Source organism: Rhinolophus ferrumequinum, chromosome X, assembly GCF_004115265.2.
Source record: "Rhinolophus ferrumequinum isolate MPI-CBG mRhiFer1 chromosome X, mRhiFer1_v1.p, whole genome shotgun sequence".
Lineage (NCBI taxonomy): Eukaryota > Metazoa > Chordata > Mammalia > Chiroptera > Rhinolophidae > Rhinolophus > Rhinolophus ferrumequinum.
This window is the reverse complement of record NC_046284.1, coordinates 46,641,257-46,662,316: the sequence shown is the minus strand read 5'-3', so window position 1 is coordinate 46,662,316 and position 21,060 is coordinate 46,641,257. Positions and strand designations below refer to the sequence as shown.

Below are 21,060 nucleotides of genomic sequence, written 5' to 3'. Positions count from 1 at the left end.
CGTCCGACAGTTACACCAAATATAAAACATGTCAGTGGGCCACACAGTGAAAGATGTTCAAAAACCAGTCATTTAGCTCACATGTTATAGTTTCACCTTCTGATGAATTGGAGCAAGACAAGGCAGATTAAGAACTTAACTTATTGATTGTCAGACAGGAGGAGTTGAGCTGCAAATTCCCCTCAATGTGCTGGGGAAAAATGGACATGAAAGCAATATTAAAGCCGGTTTCAAGACTTGAACTGATTCCCATCCTAAGGTTGCATTTGCATAGCTGCAAAGTAGTATTTTCTTTTACCTGTGTGTTTGTGCTTCTGTGTCTGACTTCACAGGCTTGCATGAGAGGAGTTTTTCCAATGAAACCCTCCTGATAGTCTTCCTCTTCCTGTTTTGTGACAATTATGAGCCACATCGCGGGGTGGGGAAGTGAGAGGACATTTGGGGTCAAACTCTAAAAAACACTTGCCTCGTGCAGCTCCAACCTAAACCACTTGGCCTGGGTGGCTGTGTTCTTGGGTGTTCCTGTGTGTTTCTTCAGTTTGTGAAGTCACAAACTCTTCGGGCCTCCTTTTCTGCACTTGTCTCCTGTTCTGGAAAGTCTTAGAGCCAGCAACTGTGCTTCTTCGAATATGGGGGGAGCAGTGGTCTCCGGGGTGGGGTGAGAATAAGTCCAAGAAGTAACAAAAATCTAAAGACTGTCACCTTTAGTTTCAAGGGTATATAACCCTTTGTAAAGAAAAGCTTAAAGAATAATTTTTAATAGCAATAGGATTATAGCATCTTAGAATTGGAGGGGACCTTAGAGGTCATCTAGTCTAATCTTCTTCCCTTCTACCGGACACCCAGTAGATGATTGTCCTGTCTCTGCTTGAACATTGTCAGTGATGGATAGCTTAGTTCTAACAAAAGAGCCCATTCAATTGTTGTATAGCTATAAATTATTGTCAGTGCTTCCTTATAAAAGGCCTAACTCTCCTAGTAAATAATGACAATAACAATTTACACGTTATTATGTTTTGCCATTTACAAGTGCTCCCACATACATTGTCTCATTTAGTCCTCATGAGTTCTTACTTAGCCTTATGAAATACATCATTTTAATTCTATTTTATAGATGAAGAAACTGAAGTTCAGTGAATTGCCCAAGGTCACAGAGCTACAAACTGATGGAGTCAAGATTTGAACCCAAGCCTGTCAGACTTCAAGCTTGAGCTCCTTGTGTTAAACCACAGCTACCAATTAGTCTTAGCCCTGCCCTTTTATGCCTAACAAACCCAATCCATCTTTCACATGGCAGTTCTTTAGATAATTTCAGATAGCCGTCATGTCCTTTCTACATTTTCTGTTTTCCAGGCAAAACATCCACAGTTCTTTGAGTTGCTTCTCATGTGACGTGGTTTCAGACCTGTTCCCATCCTGCTATCTTTTTTATGAAAGTGCTTTATAAAATATGCTATCCAAAAAGTGAATATAGTACTCCAAAAGTAGTCTGACCACTGCAGCGGATAGCTGGGCTATTTCTCTTGTACATTAGCTGAGCGAATAGTCAGCTAAAATCCCTAGGAATTTCAAATCCTATTCTTGTTCAATTCATTGTTTAAACGGAAACAACACCTTGAATTCATCCCTATTACATTTTATCTGGTTAGTTTTGATTCCTCATTCCAGCCTGCCTAAATCCTTTGGAATCCATTTTCTGCCTTCCAGTACGTTTACTTCCCTTCCCAGCCTGCCTTCCACGTCCTCCTCTGATCATTGATAGAAAAGAGGAATAGGACTGGGACAAGGTCAGCCCACGAAGCAAAATTTTCGTTTTGGGTGGCAATGGGCACATGAAATCAAACTGTCTTACAAGGAATAAATATTCATGAAGATTCAAGGTCCCAGTCCTACCTGCTCTGAGAGCTACTTTACCTTGAGGTTTTCCTACATTTTCTCTCTTTTTAAACCACTTTACTTAGGTATACTTGACATGCAAAAAGTTGTCCATCAACAAAAGAGTGGATAAAGAAAATGTGGTATATACATGCAATGGAATATCATTTAGCCTTAAAAAAGAAGGAAATTCTGCCACTTGTGAAAACATGGATGAACCTGGAGGGCATTATGCTAAGTGAAATAAGCCAGACACAAAAGGACAAATAATATGATACAACTTATATGGGGAATCTTAAAATAGTCAAACCCCATATCTGGTTAAAGAATAACCAGAAATTTCATCCTTGTTGGTTAAATTTTGAAAAGTAGTTCCCTTTATTTTTTTCAACTTTTTTCAACTTTCTTCCTTCATTTTTAACTTTATCCCCACCTCATCTAAGATATGAAATAGTCATAAGCCAATAATGTTTCATATGCTGCTGTTAGCTGAATGAGAATTCCAACAGGTGTTTGGATGTTTGTCTTACCCACTACTGTGTATCTTTCTTCTGTTTCAATTTGGTGTTTTGCCTTAGGAAAGCTCTGGCTATAACCTCTGTCTGACCAGGGAGTCTGTAACATACTGCCACAAAAATATAACTTCTATTTCCCCTCCTTTTCATTCTCATGCACGTGCTTTCCACCACACATTTACGCTCAGGTTCATGGATTTCCATACTGTAGTCTTTCCCTTTTGAACAAGGTGTATACTTCCATTGCCATAATTTAATCGTAAATCCCATCTCACCAAGTCTCAGTGATACCCAAAAGATCATATACATACCTTTTTAAAATTTAGAAATGATTTCAAAATTACAGAAAAGTTGCAAGACTAGTACAAAGAGCGTTCAAATACTGTTTAACCACATTCACCCCATTAATATTTTGCCCCATTTGCTTTATCATTTGCTAGCATTCTCTATTTCTCTCTTTTTTTTAACCATTTGAGAGTAAATTGCATATATCATGGCCTTTCACCTCTAAATTCTTTAGTGTATGTTTTTCTAAGATAAGGAAATTCTCTTACGTATCCACAATACAATTATCAACTTTAAGAGATTTAACATTGATGTAATATTTTTATTTAACCCACCATTCATATTCTAATCTTTAAAGCTGACCCGATAATATTCTTTATAATATGTAAAGGGCCCAATATTGTCCTTTATAGTCCAGCATCGGCATTTCATTTAATTGTCATATCTCTTGCCTCCTTTAATCTGAAATATTTCTTTAGCCTTTCTTTGTCTTTAATGACGTTGACATTTGAAGAGTGCCATTTTACTTCTTTATTATACTGTTCCTTATTTTGGATTTGTCTGATGTTTCCTCACGATTATATTCAGATTATGCATTCATGGCTGGAATACTACAGAAGAAATGTCGTGTCCTCCTTAGGACATAACATCTGGAGGCACACGATGTCCACTGGTCCTTCATTGGTGATGCTAATTTCGATCACTTGGTCAAAGGTGTTGCCTGATTTCTTCACTGTGTAGTTACTGTTTTTCCTTTTGCAACCAATAAGCAATCTGTATGGTGATGCTTTAAGACCATGAAAATATCCTGCTTCCTCATCAAACCCATCCCACCCACCCCCCTCCTGTTTTAACATCAATAAATAATTCTTGCCCGATCTGATCTTTACACTGATGATTGCAAAACGATTTTCCAACTGATCATTCCCTCCCACATTTGCAAGCTGACACTCTGCTTTCTACTGTGAGCAAAAGCCCCACCCTCCATTTGTTTATTTATCTGCTAATCAGTATGGACTCCTGAATTCTCTTTTTTCAGTGGTTTATAATTCGTTACTGTCTTTACTTTGTTGCTCAAGTTTCCTGGATTTAGCTAATGGAAGCCTTAGAAGCGACTTCTGGGTCCTATATTCTCCCATCATTTTCTTGAGTACTTTCTTACTTTCCAGCATAACAAGAGGTTCTAGGCTCATTTTGAGCCTGCCCCAGCTTTTAAATCAGTCGTTTTCCCAAGGAACCCTAGTTCCTTTTAGGGGGACAATGGTATTAGAGACCAAGACCTGGAGACTAGAAATAGACACATAACACCCATGTATGTATACATATACATACAGATAATACTGTATATACACACATGTATAACATATGTGTACATATGTATGCACGTACACATACATATATAGTATATTTTAGAAATCATGAGTTTATACCAATACCTCCAATTCAAGTCCATCCCTACAGGTTCTTTCTTTCCTTCCGCCATTCCATATTTGTGTGTTCCTACTTCCATGGTGAGAACACTGGCTCCCAACAATTTAACACATGTACTCATTTGCTCACTCCCATGATATATCTACAATAGTTTCAGAATTGTTTTGCCCATACCACTGCAAAAACAAACAGTAGTTCAAGACTTGTTTGCAATTTTCCTCCTGTCCCCATCCTTTTGGTGGTTGTTTTTCATTGCAAATGCAGTTGGGTTCATTTGTTTCGGTTTGCCTTTAGTTTTAGTCCCCACTCTTTCCAATGATATTGGTTTCATTTTAATTTTTGAATTTGTAAAACAACATGTTTCCAAAATGCAAAACTGTGCAAAAAAGTTATAATCAGAGAAGTGTCATTTTCTCCCGTATACTTTTAATTCTGTTTCCCCACCCCCATCCCTTGTAGGTAACCAAATTCATTATTTCCTGTTTTTCTTTTCTTTCCTGTTGTTATTATTGTTTTGTAACTCCAAACAGATGTATGTATGTTTTCTTATTTGCCTTTCTTTCTTGCAAACAAACTTAGCATACTACATATGCTCTTTGGTAATTTGCTTTTTCAATTAACACTATAGCCTGGAAATCACTTCATATCGGTCCATGGAGATCATCCTCATTCTTTTTTCCAGCTGCATAATACTTCATTGTGAAGTTTGTTTTGTTTTTTTTTGTTTTGCATTGTTGGAAGTATGTTTGGAAGATCATATATTTCCCTCTTTGAGTTAAAATTTCATGTGCTGTTTACTGTTCATACTATGCATTCAAATATACACAGCCAAACCCTCAAACACTGTCCCTGGCTCTTATCCTTTATAGTTTTTTCATAAGAATCACTGAACATGTCCACCCATTATTTCTCTTTCTAGAGCATATCTGTTTGTCCTCCATTATGCTTCTTTTTCTAGCTTTAATTTAGACCTTTTCTCCTTCTCCCCAAATTAATTATAAAACCCTCTTGATCAGATCTCTTTCAGAAGTCTCATTATTATTTTGAATTTTCAACGTCACTTAAACCCTTTACTATGGCTGCATAGAAGTGACTAAATTTACCACTCATTTTCCTGGCCCTTTCCTTTTCATCCTCTGTTAGAATTGTGTTTAAAAAGCAGTAAACTGGCTGAAAAGCAGATAACAAAAGAAAAATCTAGATAATCCGCAGAGTAGAATGTCAATCTCTCTTTTACTAAAAGTTAGCCAAATACGTGTTTTAATTATGTACATTTTTTGCCTCTGTTTTTTTCCTCAATTTTTTTCTTCTGTTTATGGTCTAAAGAGTTTCAAAAGCATAAAACTGGATTTCTGATCCCTTTCCCTACTTGGGAGGGAAGAAAGTTCCAGACAACGATGTGTTCCTGGACCACCCAACCCCAAATGAGTATTGGAATCAGAGCCAGGAAGGGGTAAAACTGGATAGTGTCAAGTGAGGAGATAATGTTTCATTTTGGTCATCATGTCACCTCCTTGGTCTTCCTATGATAACTTGGAGCCCAACTAGTCTTGGAAGTAAGGGTGAGGATGGGTGGGAAAGTTGTGTCATAAGTCCTGAGAGCTTTGCTACCTTATGGAGACAAAAGAACATTGTTATGCGCCCCATGCATTGTGATTTAGTGGAGAGAACACTAGACTAGGATGAAAGGGACAAAGGTTGTACTCTCAGCACCATCACCAGCTATCTGGCCTTGGGCAAGTCACTTCTCTCCATTTTCATTTCCCATTTGTAAAATGAGGGAAATATGGTGTCTAGGTGTCCTCTTGGCTCTGAGAGTCCCTGTTCCTGTGCTCTGCAAGGACTACTTCATCCATACAAGGCCAAACTCAGCTCTCAGAGGGTTGGACCTTTGGAGTAAAGATCTAGACATTTCATGAAAGAGATGATTCTATACTTTTTGTAAAGTAGCTTTTCCTGTATTATTTGGCAGAACACTGAAATAACCTAACTTTCACTAGTGGTTATAGTCAATTACCAGATGCAAAGGACTGGCATAAGCCTAGCTGCATGGGAGAAATGTAGCAGACATCTTACTATGTCTTCCAGGACTCACAAGAAAACAAAATGAAGTTTACTTTTCGGGGGCCTATGGCTTTTCATTGTGCTTCTCATCCTATTTCTATTACCTGCCGATTAATGTCCTTGTCTTTCCCCATGTTACAGGCCTGTATAATTCAGTGGATAGCTGGATGATTGTGCCCAATATTAAGCAGAACCATTATACAGTGCATGGACTCCAGAGTGGGACACGCTACATCTTCATTGTTAAAGCCATAAACCAAGCAGGCAGCCGGAACAGTGAACCTACCCGACTAAAAACAAACAGTACGTTATGGTGATTCTGAAAAGCAACATCAGTTTTCCCCTCCACAGTAGGGAGTACACTTAGCCTGAGCAGGCACCCACAGCCATGCAAGAGAGCAGAGGCTCTGGGTAGAAGAGCGTTACTGTTGTAGTTGGTGCTCTGGGCAAGGGGTTTGTTCATGCTCCTGAGAGATGTGGACACAGATATACATATAATAGCTGATGGCTTGGGAGGATGTTAGTGAAGAGTTTTTCTCCACACCCCACCCTCATGCTTGGGGGACAGTTGAGTAAAAGAGTACTACAGACATGTGCTGCTTAATAGTGGGGAAACCTTCTGAGAAATGTGTCCTTAGGTGATTTCATTCTTGTGTGAACATCGTAGAATGTACTTACACAAACCCAGATGGTATAGCCTACTGCACACCTAAGCTGTATGGTATATACCACCATCATATATGTGGTCAGTCATTGACTGAAACATCATTATGTGGAGCATGACTGTATTTGTGATAATCTGGTAAAATCCTACTGCAGAGTAGCCATACCTGTTAGGAGTGCTTTTGACTGCAAATGATAGGAAATTCAACTAACTTGGCTTAACAAATAGTACCGTGTTTTCCTGAAAATAAGACCTAGCCAGACAATCAGCTCTAATGCGTCTTTTGGAGCAAAAATTAATATAAGACCCAGTCTTATTTTACTATAATATAAGACCGGGTCTTATATAATATAGTATAGTATAATATAATATAGTATAATATAATATAATATAATATAATATAATATAATATAATATAATATAATATAATACCGGTATAATATAATATAATATAATACTGGTATAATATAATATAATACTGGGTCTTATATTAATTTTTGCTCCAAAAGATGCATTAGAGCTGATTGTCCAGCTACGTCTTATTTTCGGGGAAACACGGTATTTGTTACTAGCTTAAAGAAAGTATTTTTTCTCTCTCACATAGCAAGAAGTTTTAAGGTAGGCAGTTCAGGGCTGGTGCAGGTGCTCTGTGATTCTGTAAAACACCCAGGCTCCTTCTCCCTTTGTGTATTGGCTTTTTTGCCACATGGTTACAATATGGCCACTGCAACCTCTTGATGTCATATTTTCTTTCAAGATAGGAAGAAGTGGGGAAGGGTTGATTTACATGACGGCTATCTCTTTTATTGGGAAAACGCACTTTCCCAGAAGGTTCTCCCATCCTGCCTCACTTCTGCTTCCAACTACTTCCATCTTATTAGCCACCCCTAGCAGCAAGAGAGGTTAGGTCTAGAGTATTTAGCTTTTCTGGCCTCAGTAGTGAAAGTGGGTAAGAGAGAAAAAGTAGGGAATGAGTGTTGTGTTTACCAACAGTGTCTGCCACAGACTAATTTTGTATAATCAAGCTCTTGCCATAACCCAGCAATTGGCTCCTACGGTAATAATTGGTTTTGTCATATGACTATAAGGAGTTCTCTGTTGTGGATGTTCCTACACAACAGATACTTTCTCTGATCATTGATGATGCAATAGTCACTCTAATGAAGTTACCTGATTATATGTCATTCACATCTCAGTTGTAAGAGGGCAAAAAAATTGTCCTGTTGCTGACTTGTTTTAAGTTTTGTTCTGCCACCAAGCAACAATTATCTCATCAGTTCCCCCACTTTGTCTCACCTCAAACACTCCTTCCCTTAAAATCCACTCAAATCCCAAACCACCCACTGAAATAAAGCAAAGTACAAAATATATTTGAGAACATGAGACCCTAAGAATCCCCTTTTAGTTTAATGTGAAGAGAGGCAGCATATCCTTGTTTTATTAAAAATGGTGGCTTTTGGCCTGCTTCCTTAATATAATCCAAATAGTAGCCAACTTGCACTGACCTAAGAATGATCATCATATCAAGGATCCTCTGGTAGTGATGGTCCTGGAGGGCAAAGAATTCTTAAATACGTCCTCATGCATTTTCTTTTTCCGACTTTTTTCAGGCCAGCCCTTTAAACTGGATCCTAAAATGACTCACAAGAAGTTGAAGATCTCCAATGACGGATTGCAGATGGAAAAGGATGAAAGCTCTCTGAAGAAGAGCCATACCCCAGAGAGGTTTAGTGGCACAGGGTGCTATGGGGCAGCAGGAAATATATTCATCGACAGTGGCTGCCACTACTGGGAGGTGGTGATGAGTTCCTCAACATGGTGGGTAGATCCCACTTTTCTTTTCTCTTTTCTCCCCTGTTGTTAGATTCCTGGGAGATCCAGTTCTATAACACAGACATAATACCAGTCAGTCAAGGTCAAAAGGCATGTAATGAAAACCATTCCTAGCAAAATGTGCCAGCTTTTTAAAATAAAATCATGGAAAATATACTGGGCTAGGAGTTGGAAATGACTATACCACTCTAATTGCAAACATTTTAAAGTTCTAGTGGTATCAACATTATAGATCTGAATATACACTACTTAAAGGAGGAACGTATTCTATTTCTTATATGTCCTGTATAGTGTCAAGTACAACTCAAATTACTACATTTTTATTTCTCTTTCCTTTCCCCTGTCTCACAGGTATGCAATTGGCATTGCCTACAAATCAGCTCCCAAGAATGAATGGATTGGCAAGAATGCCTCCTCGTGGGTCTTCTCTCGATGCAATAGTAACTTCGTAGTGAGACATAACAACAAGGAAATGCTGGTGGATGTACCTCCGCAGTTGAAGCGTCTGGGTGTCCTTCTGGATTATGACAACAACATGTTGTCTTTCTATGACCCAGCTAACTCTCTCCATCTTCATACTTTTGATGTGACCTTTATTCTTCCAGTTTGTCCAACGTTCACAATCTGGAACAAATCCCTAATGATCTTGTCTGGCTTGCCTGCCCCAGATTTTATTGATTACCCTGAGCGGCAGGAATGCAACTGCAGGCCTCAAGAATCCCCCTATGTTTCAGGGATGAAAGCTTGCCATTAAGTTTCAAGAGAGTATAATTCACTGGCTCTCTAGTTCAGCAGTTCTTCCCCTCCTAAACCTCAGTTAGTATCCAATATACAAAATACAAAATAAAGTTCATTTGAAGCATCCAAAACAACTAGATATTATAGATTTAATTTTTGTGCATTAAATCTTGTATTTGACTTAATGGTTTGAGTTTCTCAGAACGAATTATCTGAGTAGTCTGCATTCAAGCCACTGGAGAAGAAATTCAGAGAATGCCTCTCTTATCACTGGAGAATTAAAAATTTCCAATGATTTGGAGTATAAATGATATTGGGAGGAATTAGGGTAATTCTAGGTAAATAATGTAGAAAGAGGCTCTGAACAAGGAGCTAGCCAGCCAGAAAGGGGCTGTCAGCTTTTCTAGGACTGACCAATTTAGCCCAGTAGAATTTTGACATGTCAAATGATTGCATATTATATGGAGCTTTTAATAAAAACCTACAATCACAAATTTATTATAAAGAAAATGTGTATATGTATATATAATTTATATAAAATGAATAAATAATATGTCATTTATTCATTTTATAATTACATATACATAATAAACTGTTTAATTTGATCATTTGAATAAGAAATATACTGGAAGGGAAAATAAATTATATCATTCATTTTTGTCCCCTAAAGTCGACATCAAAATCAGTCAACATTTCTCTCCTTTCTCCCTTCATCCCTTTTTTCCTCCCTGTTCTCACACACACATACATATGCAATAATGGTACAAATGGTGGGAAGAGTTCTAGTTTGGGTTAAGATATTGAGGGACAAGATTGCACAAGAGATAACTATTGCTGGATAGAAAATTGATCGAGATAGAAGTGTTTCGTGTAGCACAATTTCACTGATGTTACCTTAATGGAGGAGGTTCTGAATCGTTAAAAATTATGTCACAAAATATTTTAAAAAAATACAGTTCTGTTTTTGTTTGTTTGTTTTTCTCTCAAGTACATAGTTACTAGAATTAGGCTAAAAAAAAGTTGCATAATGGAAGTTCTTTAGGAACCTGCTTTATTAATCGGTAAGAGTGGAATGATGCAACAACTATTTGCATATAAATGTGCTAGTATTTTCTTAAGAATGCCTGAGAACAGTTTGTTTTCTTAAACAGGTTAAATAATCATTCCTCTTGCCATCTCGTTTACACTCTTCATCTGCTTAGCCAACCCTTTGTGGCAAATGCAGATGTTAACTTCATCCCAGTCCTCATCATTATGGTTGAAAGGAACCAAGTTTTATGGTCTGTGCTTTTGTCAATTCCACTTCAGGCATCTGGGATGTCAGAACCAGCGCTGTCTCCTTTCTAGGATCTGAGTCTGCTTGAAGGAGTCTACCTTTGGGGAGTTGTGAAAATATCACTGTTGTACAAAGCGATAGCTGGAACCAGCCCCCAGATTGCAGCCTTGAAACAATGCCAACATTTCTCCCCTCTTCCTTTCCACCACCTGGTGGACGTTCATTCATTAATGCATTCAACAAACTACTAGATGTCAGGTACCACACTGCTGCTCACATACTGATAAAACAGTCCCTGCTGTGGAATGGCTTACTATTTTGTAGGAGAGACAAAGTATCTACATAAATCCCCTAAATAACACTTTTACATTGTTTGTTTACCCAACACGGAAAGCAACATTGAGGCAGATGCAGATGGCAGCCCCAAATTTACATATTTAGTGGCAGAGCCAGATTTTTGGCTTTAAAGAAAACCATATGTACTTAATTGCTAATCTGGAAATGAGCAACCTGAGTAATATTCTGCAGGGCTGGGAAGTAGCTTGCTCTGATGGAAAGCTCATAGCCTTTGGACTAAAATAATCCTACTTCCTCTGCCATTTGCTAGCAGTATGACATAGGGCAAGTACTTCATTTCTCTGAGCCTCTGTTTCCTCTTTTGTAAAATGCCTACCTCACAAGGCTGTTGCAAAGATTAAAAAAGATAGCACATGTAAACTGCTTTGCACAGTGCCTGGCATTTAGCAAAGTATGCAATAAATATTAAACTCCTCCCCCAAGCCCCAGCCCCAGCCCCAGCCCCAGTCCCAAGAGAATGTAGCAGTGCTTTAAAATGTATACTTTTCATTTCTAAGTTACCCTGGACTCTCCTGTACGGCCTGTCTCCAAATTCTTGAAAAATTCTTGAAACGATTTTTCCACCTTCATAAAACCTTTCCCTGACACCCCCCGCCCCAACATGAAATTCAATAGAAGGTCCTAATTACTTAGGGTTTGGCTTTTCGGGTTCCTGTGTGCTTTCCCAGCTTTGTCTTTTGTCACTTTCTCCCCACCCCTCCACCCCTCCACTGGTTACTCTAGCCAAGCTTAACTATATTATACAAGCTGTTCTCGGGGCCTGGAACAGAAGCATTATTAACAATTTTGATGCCCACAGTTAGAAAACAGTAGGAATTGTTAAGAGAATCATGTAAAAATGCTAAAAGTACAAAACACTCTATCTCCACCAGTCTAATTTCCTTTACCTTGTCCTTGGGTCTCCCATGCTATTCATGATTTGTGCCCTTTAGATTTTAGTACCCTGAGACAAAGTTTCAATTTCCCCACCCTACTCTTGACTCTGGCCTGGACTACCTTTCCTCACCCTCACCCCTCAATCAGATTAACTCCTGATCCCCTAGACTGGGTTATATTCTCCTCTTCCAAGCTCCCAAGATACCCTGAGCATCCTCGCCCCAACCCCTCACCGATAATCACATCAGATAGCAGTGTTTTTCAGTGTGGTCCTTAGACCATGTGTTAGAATCACTTTTGGTGTTCGTTAAAATAATTGATTCCTAGACCCCACCCCTTATCTACTTAATTACAATATCTGGACATGTAGGCGGAATTTTACATTTTTAACAAATTTTATATTTTTAACAAGTTCCCCAGGTAATTCTTATGCACACAAAAGTTTAATAATCATCTTCCCTACTAGACTGTGACTGCCTTGAGGGCAGGGACTGTGTCTTTTGTTTCTCTTGTTGTATTTTTAACACCTGACATAATGAGTGAAACAGAGTAGTTGCCTGGCTAGTGTTTATTGAACAAATGTATGAATGAACAAATGAATAATCAAAGTTTCCCTGTTGAACTCTGATATCCACACTGATGTTTGTTGTTTCCTGGGCGGAAAAGCTTGGTTACTTCTCCATTTGGGCTATTTTGATATTGTTTTGCAGATGTCCCAGTACTCTTATACATAAATGAGTATTGTCCTCCTCAAAAGCTCTTTGGATGTTGACTTGGGGAATTGTCTGGAGCATGTGACACCATTCTTTTCAATTAACTTTCTTATTTGAAAGTGGGTTTAACTTTTGGTTATAGCCAAAAATCACTGAGCTAAGCCTGAGACAACTGGGTATAGGGTAAGAAATGAAATTTCTGAGCCAAATAATGAAAAGTGCTTTCCAAGAAACAATATGGTGGCAAAGTACTCGGGGATATGGTGAGTCCCAGGCACTTACTTTAGTAAACTTAAGACTCTCAGAGGATACTGTCAATGCCAGGGACCTTAAGAGGAGACATTGACTACCTTTAGCTAAATCCAGTTGGACAAAGGGATTAGGGCCTGTATTTAACATCTACAAGGAAGGTAACTCCATATGTTTTCATTGTTGCTCTGCTCAGTTTATTCTCCTACAATCCTTTCTGCTAGCAAATTGTTCTTTGTCTGCAACTTATGCGTATTTCCACTTTTTATACAGTCTTATTGAAGAAAGCACAAAAATAATCAAAAATAAAGTTGAACCTGTTTCGAGAATACGAAAGAAATTTTTTTCTTTTTTTTTTCATTTATTGGGGTGACAATTGTTAGTAAAATTGCGTAGATTTCAGGTGCACAATTCTGTATTACATCATCTATAAATCCCATTGTGTGTTCACCACCCAGAGTCAGTTCTCCTTCCATCACCATATATTTGATCCCCCTTACCCTCATCTCCCACCCCCCACCCTCCTTACCCTCTGGTAACCACTAAACTATTGTCTGTGTCTATGAGTTTGTGTTTCTCATTTGTTTGTCTTGTTCTTTGTTGTTTTTGGTTTATATACCACATATCAGTGAAATCATATGGTTCTCTGCTTTTTCTGTCTGACTTATTTCGCTTAGCGTTGTACTCTTAAGACCCATCCATATTGTCACAAATGGTCCTATTTCATCTTTTCTTACCGCCGAATAGTATTCCATTGTGTATATATACCACAACTTCTTTATCCATTCATCTATGGAAGGACATTTTAGTTGTTTCCATGTCTTGGTCACCGTAAACAAAGCTGCAATGAACATTGGAGCACACGTGTCTTTATGTGTAGATGTTTTCAGATTTTTTGGGTAGATACCCAGGAGAGGGATTGCTGGGTCATATGGTAATTCTATTCGTAATTTTTGGAGGAACCTCCACACTGCCTTCTATAGCATATGAGGGTTCCTTTTTCTCCACAACCTCTCCAACACTTGTTTCTATTTGTCTTGTTGATAATAGCCATTCTGACTGGGGTGAGGTGATATCTCATTGCGGTTTTTATTTGCATTTCTCTGATGATTAGTGATGTTGAGCATTTTTTCATATGTCTATTTGCCATTTGTTGTCCTCTTTGGAGAAATGTCTCTTCAGCTCGTCTGCCCATTTTGCAATTGGGTTGTTTGTTTTTTTGTTGTTGAGTTTCATGAGTTCCTTGTATATTTTGGGTATTAGCCCCTTATCGGAGGCACTGTTTGCAACAATCTTCTCACATTCAGTTGGTTGCCTCTTTATTTTGTCGATGGTTTCTTTTGCTGTGCAGAAGCTTTTAACTTTCACGTAGTCCCATTCGTTTATTTCAGCTTTCACTTCCATTTCCTGTGGAGTCAAATTCATAAAATGCTCTTTGAACCCAAGGTCTATAAGTTTAGTACCTATGTTTTCTTCTATGCAGTTTATTGTCTCAGGTCATATGCTTAAGTCTTTGATCCATTTTGAATTAATTTTGGTACATGGTGACAGATAGCAGTCCAGTTTCATTCTTTTGCACATGGCTATCCAATTCTCCCAGCACCATTTATTGAAGAGGGTGTCTTTCCTCCATTGTATGTTTTTTGCTTCTTTGTCAAAAATTATCTGTCCATATTTATGTGGTTTTATTTCTGGGTTCTCAATTCTATTCCATTGGTCTATGTGTCTGTTTTTCTGCCAATACCATGCTGTTTCGATTATTGTAGCCCTGTAGTACAAACTAAAGTCAGGGAGTGTGATACCTTCAGTATTGTTCTTTTTTTCTTAAGGTTGCTTTGACTATTCGGGGTCTTTTGTGGTTCCAAACAAATCTGACGATTTTTTGTTCTATTTCTTTAAAAAATGCCATTGGGATTTTGATGGGGATTGCATTAAATCTGTATATTGCTTTGGGTAATATGGCCATTTTAACAATGTTGATTCTTCCAATCCATGAGCACGGAATGTCTTTCCATTTCTTTGTGTCTTCTTCAATTTCTTTTAAAAATGTCATATAGTTTTCAGCACATAGGTCTTTCACGTCCTTGGTTAAGTTTATTCCTAGGTATTTTATTCTTTTTGCTGCAATCGCAAAAGGAATTGTTTTTTGTATTTCTCTTTCTGAGATTTCATTGTTAGTATATAGGAATGCAATGGACGTTTGTACGTTGATTTTGTAGCCAGCAACTTTGCTGTATTCATTGATTGTTTCTAGTAGCTTTTTGGTAGAATCTTTAGGGTGTTCTATATATAGCCTCATGTCATCTGCAAAGAGTGACAATTTAATTTCTTCATTCCCAATGTGGATGCCTTTTATTTCTTTCTCTTGCCTGATTACTCTGGCAAGGACTTCCAACACTGTGTTGAACAGCAGAGGTGATAGGGGACAGCCTTGTCGTGTTCCTGAACGTAGAGCAAAGGGCTTCAGTTTTTCACCATTAATTATGAGATAGCTGAGGGTTTGTCATGTATGGCCTTTATTATGTTAAGGTATTTTCCTTCTATACATATTTTATTAAGTGTTTTAATCATACATGGATGTTGTATCTTGTCAAATGCTTTTTCTGCATCAATTGATATAATCATATGATTTTTGTCCTTTGTTTTGTTTATGTGATGTTTCACATTGATGGATTTGCGGATGTTGAACCATCCTTGTGCCCCGGGGATGAACCCCACTTGGTCATGATGAATGATCTTTTTAATGCATTGTTGTATTCGATTTGCTAGAATTTTGTTTAGGATTTTTGCATCTGTCTTCATCAGAGGTATTGGTCTGTAGTTTCCTTTTTTTTGTGTTGTCCTTACCAGGTTTTGGTATCAGCGTAATGTTGGCCTCATAAAATGAGTTAGGGAGTACTGTCTCTTCTTCAATTTTTTGGAAGAGTTTGAGCAGGATTGGTATTAAATCCTCTCTGAAGGTTTGGTAGAATTCACTAGTGAAGTCATCTGATCCAGGACTTTTGCTTTTGGGAAGGTTTTGGATGACTGATTCAATTTCGTTACTGGTGATCGGTCTGTTTAGATTTTCCAATTCTTCATGGTTCAGCCTAGGAAGGCTATATGTTTCTAAGAACTTGTCCATTTCTTGTAGGTTATTGAATTTGCTGGCATATAGTTCTTCATAGTATTCTTGGATGATCCTTTGTATTTCTGTGGTGTCCGTGATAACTTCCCCTTTTTCATTTCTGATTTTGTTAATTAGTGTCTTCTCTCTTTTTATCTTAGTGAGTCTAGCCAAGGGTTTGTCAATCTTTTCAATCTTTTCAAGGAACCAGCTCTTTCTCACATTAATTTTTTCTATTGTCTTTTTGTTCTCTATTTCATTTTGTTCTGCTCTGAGTTTTGTTATTTCCTTTCTTCTGCTGACCTTGGGTTTCATTTGTTCTTCTTTTTCTAGTTCTTTAAGGTGTAACATGAGGTTATTTATTTGGGATTTTCCTTGTTTCTTGAGATAGGCCTGTAATGATATAAATTTCCCTCTTAAAACTGCTTTCGCTGCATCCCAAAAATTTTGGTAGGATGTATTTTCATTGTCATTTGTTTCTATGTATCTTTTGATCTCTCCTCTAATTTCTTCTTCGACCCAGTCGTTCTTTAAAAGTATGTTGTTTAATCTCCATGTGTTTGTGTTTTTTCTTGCTTTGTTTTTGCAGTTGATATCCAATTTCAAATCCTTGTGATCAGAGAATATGCTTGGTATGATTTCAATCTTCTTAAATTTGCTGAGGCTGATTTTATGTCCCAATATATTGTCTATCGTTGAGAAAGTTCCATGTACACTAGAAAAGAATGTATAGTCTGATGTTTTAGGATGAAGTGCTCTCTATATGTCAATTATGTCCATTTCATCTAATGTGTCATTTAGGGCTGCTATTTCGTTATTTATTTTCTGTTTGGATGATCTATCCATAGCTGTCAATGATGTGTTTAAGTCCCCTAGTATAATTGTGTTTTGGTCAATTTCTCCTTTTAGTTCTGTTAGTAGTTGCTTGGTACATTTCGGTGCTCCCTGATTGGGGGCATAAATATTGATGACTCTTATGTCTTCTTGTTGTATAGTCCCCTTTACCATTATGAAATGTCCATCTTTGTCTCTTGTTACCTTTTTCTCCCTGAAGTCTGTTTCATCTGACATCAGTATGGATACACCTGATTTTCTCTGGATACCATTTGCTTGGAGTGTCAATTTCCACCCTTTCACTTTGAGTCTATGCTTGTCCTTGTAACTGAGATGTGTCTCTTGGAGACAGCATATGGTTGGGTTTAGTTTTTTGGTCCAATCTGCTACTCTGTGTCTTTTCATTGGTGAGTTCAGTCCATTTATATTTAGGGTGATTATTGATTTGTGGGGATTTCCTGTGATTCTATCTTTAGTTTTCTGGTAAGCCTGTGTCTCCATTGTTTCTTTGCCTTTTTGTTGTTGTCTATTATTTTTGTGTGGTGGTATTCTATGATGTTTCCCTCTGTTTGTTCTTTTATTATAGTACATATTTCAGTTCTGGATTTTTTTTTGACTGGTTACACTTAAGTTTATGTAAAAGTAATTTTGAAATTTAGAGTATTCCATTTTCTTCAGCATGCTTACTTTCTCCATTCCCATATTCTGGTTGAGGCCTTTACTCTCCCCGTTTTTATATTTTGGTTGCCACAAATTGTCCCTGTTGATGGTGGTCGAATAGCCTCCTTTAGCATTTCTTGTAGTGCAGGTCGTGTATTAGAAAATTCCCTCAGGTTCTGTATGTCTGGAAAGGTCTTTATTCCTCCTTCATATCTAAAGGATATCTTTCCTGGCTATATTATTCTTGGCTCATAATTTCTCTCTTTCAGTAGTTTGAATATTTGGTTCCACTCCCTCCTGGCTTGTAGAGTTTCTGCTGAAAAATCTGATGATAATCTAATGGGCTTTCCTTTGTAGGTTACCGTCTTCTTTTCCCTGGCTGCCTTGAGGATTCTTTCTTTGTCGTTGATTTTAGACAGCTTCAATACAATGTGCCTTGGAGAAGGCCTGTTAGGATTGAGGTAGTTAGGTGTTCTATTTGCTTCTTGGATTTGAGGATCCAGTTCTGTCCACAAGTTTGGGAAGTTCTCATCGACAATTTGTTTGAATATATTCTCTGTTCCCTTCTCTCTTTCTTCTCCTTCTGGTATGCCCATTATTCTTATATTGCTCTTTCTGATGGAGTCAGAAAGTTCTTGTAGAGTTCTTTCATTTCTTTTAAGTCTCAAGTCTCTTTCTTCTTCCATTCGTTTCATTTCCAGGTTTCTATCTTTGATGTCACTGATCCTTTTCTCCATCTGGTCAACTCTACTACCTAAGCTGGCTATTTCATTTTTAATTTCTTCTACTGAGTTCTTAATCTCCAGAAATTCTATTTGGTTCTTTTTTTAAAATTTCAATCTCTTTCGTAAAATGCTCATGTTTTTCTTTGATTGTGTTTCTGAGTTCATTAAACCACCTTTCTGTGTTTTCTTGCATCTCGTTGAGTTTTTTCAGAACTGCAATCTGGAATTCTCTGTCATTTAAGTCACATATTTCCATATCTTTAAGTTCCTTTTCTGGAGACTTTTCACTATTTGAGCTGTCTTGTTGCCTTGGTTATTCATGGCAATTACTGATTTATTATTTCTCTTCCTAGACATCTACAGGAGTAGCTTCTGCAACAGGTTGATAGGAAGAGGTCTTTCTTTTGTTTTCCAGTACTTGTTGGTAGAATGTTTTTTTGTTTTCTTTTTATGTTTTATTTTTTTTTAATTTATTGGGGTGACAATTGTTAGTAAAATTACATAGATTTCAGGTGTACAATTCTGTATTACATCATCTGTAAATCCCATTGTGTGTTCACCACCCGGGAGTCAGTGTTAGGGGGATCAAATATATGGTATGGAAGGTAGAATGTTTTATTTTCTCTGCGACTACAGCCTTTTTTTCTCTCGCACATGGTAGTGCTTTGTTTTCTCTGCACCATTCCAACTTCTCACACAATGGTGGGATTCCCTGGGAGACGTGCTTCTCCTCTGTTAATAGTTCGCCTGGGTCACAGGGCGCAGTGTCCGTGTGGGTATTCGGAGAGTTTGGAAGTTCCAAAGCTCTTCCTGCACGAGATTCTGAGCCCGTATGTTTCAGCAGTTCTGTCTACTCCTGTAGGGATCCACCCAGATAGGTGGGGCCAGGGGTGAGGTGAGGTGTGAGAGGTGGCCCAGAACAATGGCGGCAACCACCACCACAGCTGGTCCTGCTTCCACAGCTCCCTCCCCTTTGCCGGAACTAGTTGGGCTGCAAATCTGTGTCTGTGGTCCACAGTTCTCAGAACAGCAAATATGCTGTTCTTTTGATCTGACATTTCTACTGTTCCACTTCTAGCACTGGGCAGGTGGGGGCGGGGCAAGCTCTGGGAGGGTAAGTAGGGGGTGGCTAGTCTCAGTGCCTAAGGCTGCCGTTCTCTGCTCGGCAGTGAGGGCTTAAACCACCATTTTCAGCCTTCTTCCCTCAGTCTTTTCTCCGAGGTCTCTGCCATGAGCGTTGGGTTCAGCCGTGTTATATGCTGCCCCCTCAGCCCTGTGGGCCATAAACGGAGCCCTAGCAGTCCGAGTTCTTCCCTCTCCCACAGCTGCAGTAGTTCTAGGATGCAGCGACCTCGGGGCACTGAGCTAGGTCTGTATCCTGCGCTCGTGAGGCTCCCTCTCTGCACTTCTCCCTTCCCGCCTCCCCTGCTCAGGCGATTCACCCACCTTTAGGTGAATTGAGTAGTGGGACTCTTCGTCTTGCCTGTCTGATGTGCAGGGAGTCCTTTGTGGAGTTATAGTTGTTCGATTAGTTGTAAATTCCATGGGAGATTTACAGAGGCTCGCCTCACGCCACCATTTTGGTCAACCCCCCTCCCATCTTAAAGAAGTCCCTCTAAGAGTCCTTGTAATACTGTTTTGGTGATGATAAACTCCTTCAGCTTTTTCTTGTCTGGGAAGCTCCTCATCTGTCCCTCGATTCTAAATGACAGCCTTGCTGGGTAGAGCAATCTGGTTGCTCTAAAATGTTGGTTGTATGTCACTGCTTTTCATCACTTGGAATATTTCCTGCCACTCCCTTCTTGCCTGCAAAGTTTCTGTTTAGAAGTCAGCTGACAGTGTTATGTGGGCTCCCTTGTAGGTAACGAACTGCTTTTCTCTTGCTGCTTTTAAGATTCTGTCTTTGTATTTAACCTTTGGCATTTTAATTATGATGTGTCTTGGTGTTGGCCTCTTTGGGTTTATCTTGTTCGGGACTCTCTGTGCTTCCTGGGCTTGTATGTCTATTTCCTTCACCAGGTTAAGGAAGTTTTCTGTCCTTATTTCCTCAAATAGGTTTTCAGTTCCTTGTTCTCTCTCTCTCTTCCCCTTCTGGTATCCCTATAATGCGAATGTTGGTATGCTTGATATTGTCCTGGAAGCCACTTAAAGTCTCCTCAATTTTTTAGATTCTTTTTTCTTTTTGCTGTTCTGGTTGGGTGTTTTCTGCTATCTTATCTTCTACATCACTGGTTGGATCCTCTGCTTCATCTAATCTGCTGTTGATTCCCTGTAATATATTCTTCATTTCCATTATTATATCCTTTATTTCTGACTGGCTCTTTTTCATGGTTTCCATCTCCATTTTTATGAGCTCATTGAGCATTCTTATAACCAGTGTTTGGAAATCTGCACCTAATAGATTACTTATCTCCATTTCACTTAGTTCTTTTTCTGGAGCTTTGCTCTGTTCTGTCATTTGGGACCTGTTTCTTTGTCTCCCCATTTTGGCTGCCTCCCTGTATTCGTTTGTATTTATTATGTAGGACTGCTATGTCTTCCGGTCTTAGTAGCATGACCTTATGTAGTAGGTGTGTTGTGGGGTTCAGTGGCTCAGTTTTTCTGGTCACCTGAGCTACATGCTCCAGGTATGTCCCTTGTGTGGGTTGTGTGTGCCCTCCTCTTGTAGTTGAGACTTGGTTGATAATTGCACATCAGTGTGAGGGACTAACCCTTTGGCTCACTGGTCGTAAGGACTGGCCTTGACTACAGTGGAAGAGTTGTTGTGCAGGGGCTCACCCTACAGAGCAGGATCTGCCTCAGCAGGACTCTTGTGCCTGCCCAATCTGCCCATTGGGTGTATTGTACTAGGAGACGGCT

At 38.7% G+C, this 21,060-nt stretch overlaps 1 protein-coding gene across 6 annotated transcripts in view; it reads left to right on the top strand.

Moving 5' to 3' along the window:
• The window catches only part of MID2 (midline 2), an 86,472-nt gene extending 74,611 nt beyond the window's left edge, over positions 1–11,861 (top strand). For all 6 annotated transcript variants that reach the window (XM_033113546.1, XM_033113511.1, XM_033113555.1 and 3 more), the window contains exons 8-10: positions 6,312–6,473; positions 8,445–8,652; positions 9,019–11,861. In XM_033113546.1, coding sequence (XP_032969437.1) covers positions 6,312–6,473; positions 8,445–8,652; positions 9,019–9,421 — 773 coding nt within the window. In that variant the 3' untranslated portion in view covers positions 9,422–11,861. The remainder of the gene's footprint in view (positions 1–6,311; positions 6,474–8,444; positions 8,653–9,018) is intronic.
• The last annotated feature ends 9,199 nt before the right edge of the window (positions 11,862–21,060 follow it).